The sequence below is a fragment of the Cynoglossus semilaevis genome, chromosome 14, assembly GCF_000523025.1.
Source record: "Cynoglossus semilaevis isolate Cse_v1.0 chromosome 14, Cse_v1.0, whole genome shotgun sequence".
In the NCBI taxonomy this organism is placed as follows: domain Eukaryota; kingdom Metazoa; phylum Chordata; class Actinopteri; order Pleuronectiformes; family Cynoglossidae; genus Cynoglossus; species Cynoglossus semilaevis.
This window is the reverse complement of record NC_024320.1, coordinates 28,078,987-28,081,273: the sequence shown is the minus strand read 5'-3', so window position 1 is coordinate 28,081,273 and position 2,287 is coordinate 28,078,987. Positions and strand designations below refer to the sequence as shown.

Sequence of the window (2,287 nt, the reverse complement as noted above, 5' to 3'; positions counted from 1 at the left end):
GCAGATGTAGGTGGAGTCGAAGGCTGAGCACTGGCCACCGTTGGCACAGGGGTTGGAGGCACAGGGGTTGGCAAGCTGGCAGGATTTGCCTTGAAAACAATGCAGCATTGTTAATTGAAGTTGAAGTAAGAAGCGGCGTGGGTATCTTAAAAGGCGCTATAAAAATAGAAGCAAATATATGCACATTACAATGGGAATACAGCAGCTTACCTGTCCACCCGGGGGGGCAACGGCAGTGGTAGACGCTCAGAGATATGAGATCACAAGTCCCTCCGTTGCGACAGGGGGAACTCATGCAGGCGTGGTTGGCTGGGGTCAGGCAGAGTCGGTCAGTGAAACCCAGACGACACACGCAGTGGAAATCAAATGTGTTGCCGTGGGAAATCGGGCGGCATTCGCCTCCATTGCGACAAGGTGAAGGACTGCAGGGATTTGTGTACTGGCACCGACTCCCTACAAAGTCACTCGGACACCTGGGAAAAAGAGAGACGGGGAGGACAAGGAGAAGCAGTTGTGATTAGACGAGAAGAATCTTGGTGGAACCATGGGAAGAAGTTCCATAATAAACAGGAGGGGGCGTCCCGCCCATCAAAGTCCCACTACTGCAGGACAGGGACAGCATGTTTTTCTAATGTGTCTCTCTGGATTAGACTCTCTGTAAGGCCTGAAAAGACACTCTGCTGGGACAACAGATGCCATGTAATAATTGTCTGCACTAATCATGTATGATGTGATGATCAAGGAGACTGTACCGACTCGAAAAGTCCTTTATGAAGAAGTGCATTCAGGCTAAAGCCCCCTTGGAGGCATTTGTCCCGACTGTGGCAACAACAGAGTAGAGACCGCTCCGGTTCTGGTTCTATCTGGCTGCTCATGACCGAAAAAGACACAAAGACACAAAAACCCACACTTTGACACTGATTCAATGCTGCTAGCTTTCTTTGAAGTATCTGAACAAGTATATATATATATATATATATAGCTTTTTGGAAACTATACAGTGTTCTTTGAATGTGGGTTAATAAAATGGCCTGTACCATTGCCAATGTTGATAAACCAAAGAGCAGGAAACGACACAAATGCTACTATTCCCTGTCACAAGTGGCTCAAAATAAATGTCATACACCTGTGTGTCTCAAGCACAAACGTTAATGAAAAAAAAACAAACAAGTATTTTTAAAACTTAAAAATAGCAGTCTTGTAACCAAAACGTTGATTGCCAACCGGCACAACGCCATGGCAATGTTTAAGATGCAGCTTGTGTTCCACAACAAAGCTCCATCAGTCACATGCAGGAGTCAGCTAAAAGGTGTTTATGTTTGAATTGGGGTTTGTGGGACTCTGGGTAGTCGTGCACATGAGCACTGAGTGTTTATGTGCAGCGAAAGGCATCTGTTGGCCTCCCAGTATCTCCACAGGGAGCAGGTGCGCATGTTAATGAAGGCAGCTGTTGGACAGGACTCCTCCTCCTCCTCCTCCGCCCCCTCCTCCTTTCTCCTTAACCCTCCCTCCCCTCTGTCCCCATGTCAGATGGGGGTGATGACAAACCAACTTCTCCTCCAGGGAAATAAAGAACCCATGTGAAGTCAGCTGTTGCAACTTCTGTCTCCGACCCCTGCGCTCACTCCTCTTTACCTGTTCCTCTTTTAGTTAATTTCGCTTTTCACACACAGCTCTACGGCGTCACCCTCTGCTGCTCTCCTGCCCCAGCTTCGTCTCACCCTGGTGTTTTTCGTGGCTCTGTTTACCCGTTTCTCTCGTCTGTGGACCTTTTACGGCTCGCAACAGTTTGCTTTTTACAGCGTTCCCCATTTGTCACACGGGGATGCTGAGAACTCCCTTGTTGACTTAGCTGAGCCCAAAATCAGGGAGTTTTTAACAGTCCCATGTGTCCCACACAAATCTCAGACAGTTACAATTGGCAGAGGTCTGTAAAAGCTTCAGGGGGTCGCTTTGAAGTTCCTGTGCTCCTCTTTACCATCAAAGCGCACAGAACAGTCATTGTTTGAGAATAATAAAAAAAAAACTGTATATTGTTGTTATGCAAGGACCAATGAAACTTGTGTATTCCTCCGAGTGTATGCGTGTATATGTGCTTATGTGTGTGTGTGAGCTGGAGCGGGTCAGTCATGCTAACTATCTGTAATAGATCCTCTTTGTTCCGAAGTCAGTCTGAGATAAAGATCCACCCACATGTTGCAAAAGTGAGCAGCACACACCACGGCAACAGGTCTCTCCCGGCGAACGAATGTCCCCTCAGGCCGAAGCAGATGCTAGCCTGACCTCT

The 2,287-nt window shown here is 47.6% G+C and overlaps 1 protein-coding gene across 1 annotated transcript in view; it reads right to left on the bottom strand.

Annotated features, from left to right (window-relative positions):
- The window catches only part of notch1a (notch receptor 1a), a 22,635-nt gene that overhangs the window by 14,292 nt on the left and 6,056 nt on the right, over nt 1–2,287 (bottom strand). Inside the window, 1 exon segment of the mRNA XM_008326299.2 lies at nt 211–473. Coding sequence (XP_008324521.1) covers nt 211–473 — 263 coding nt within the window.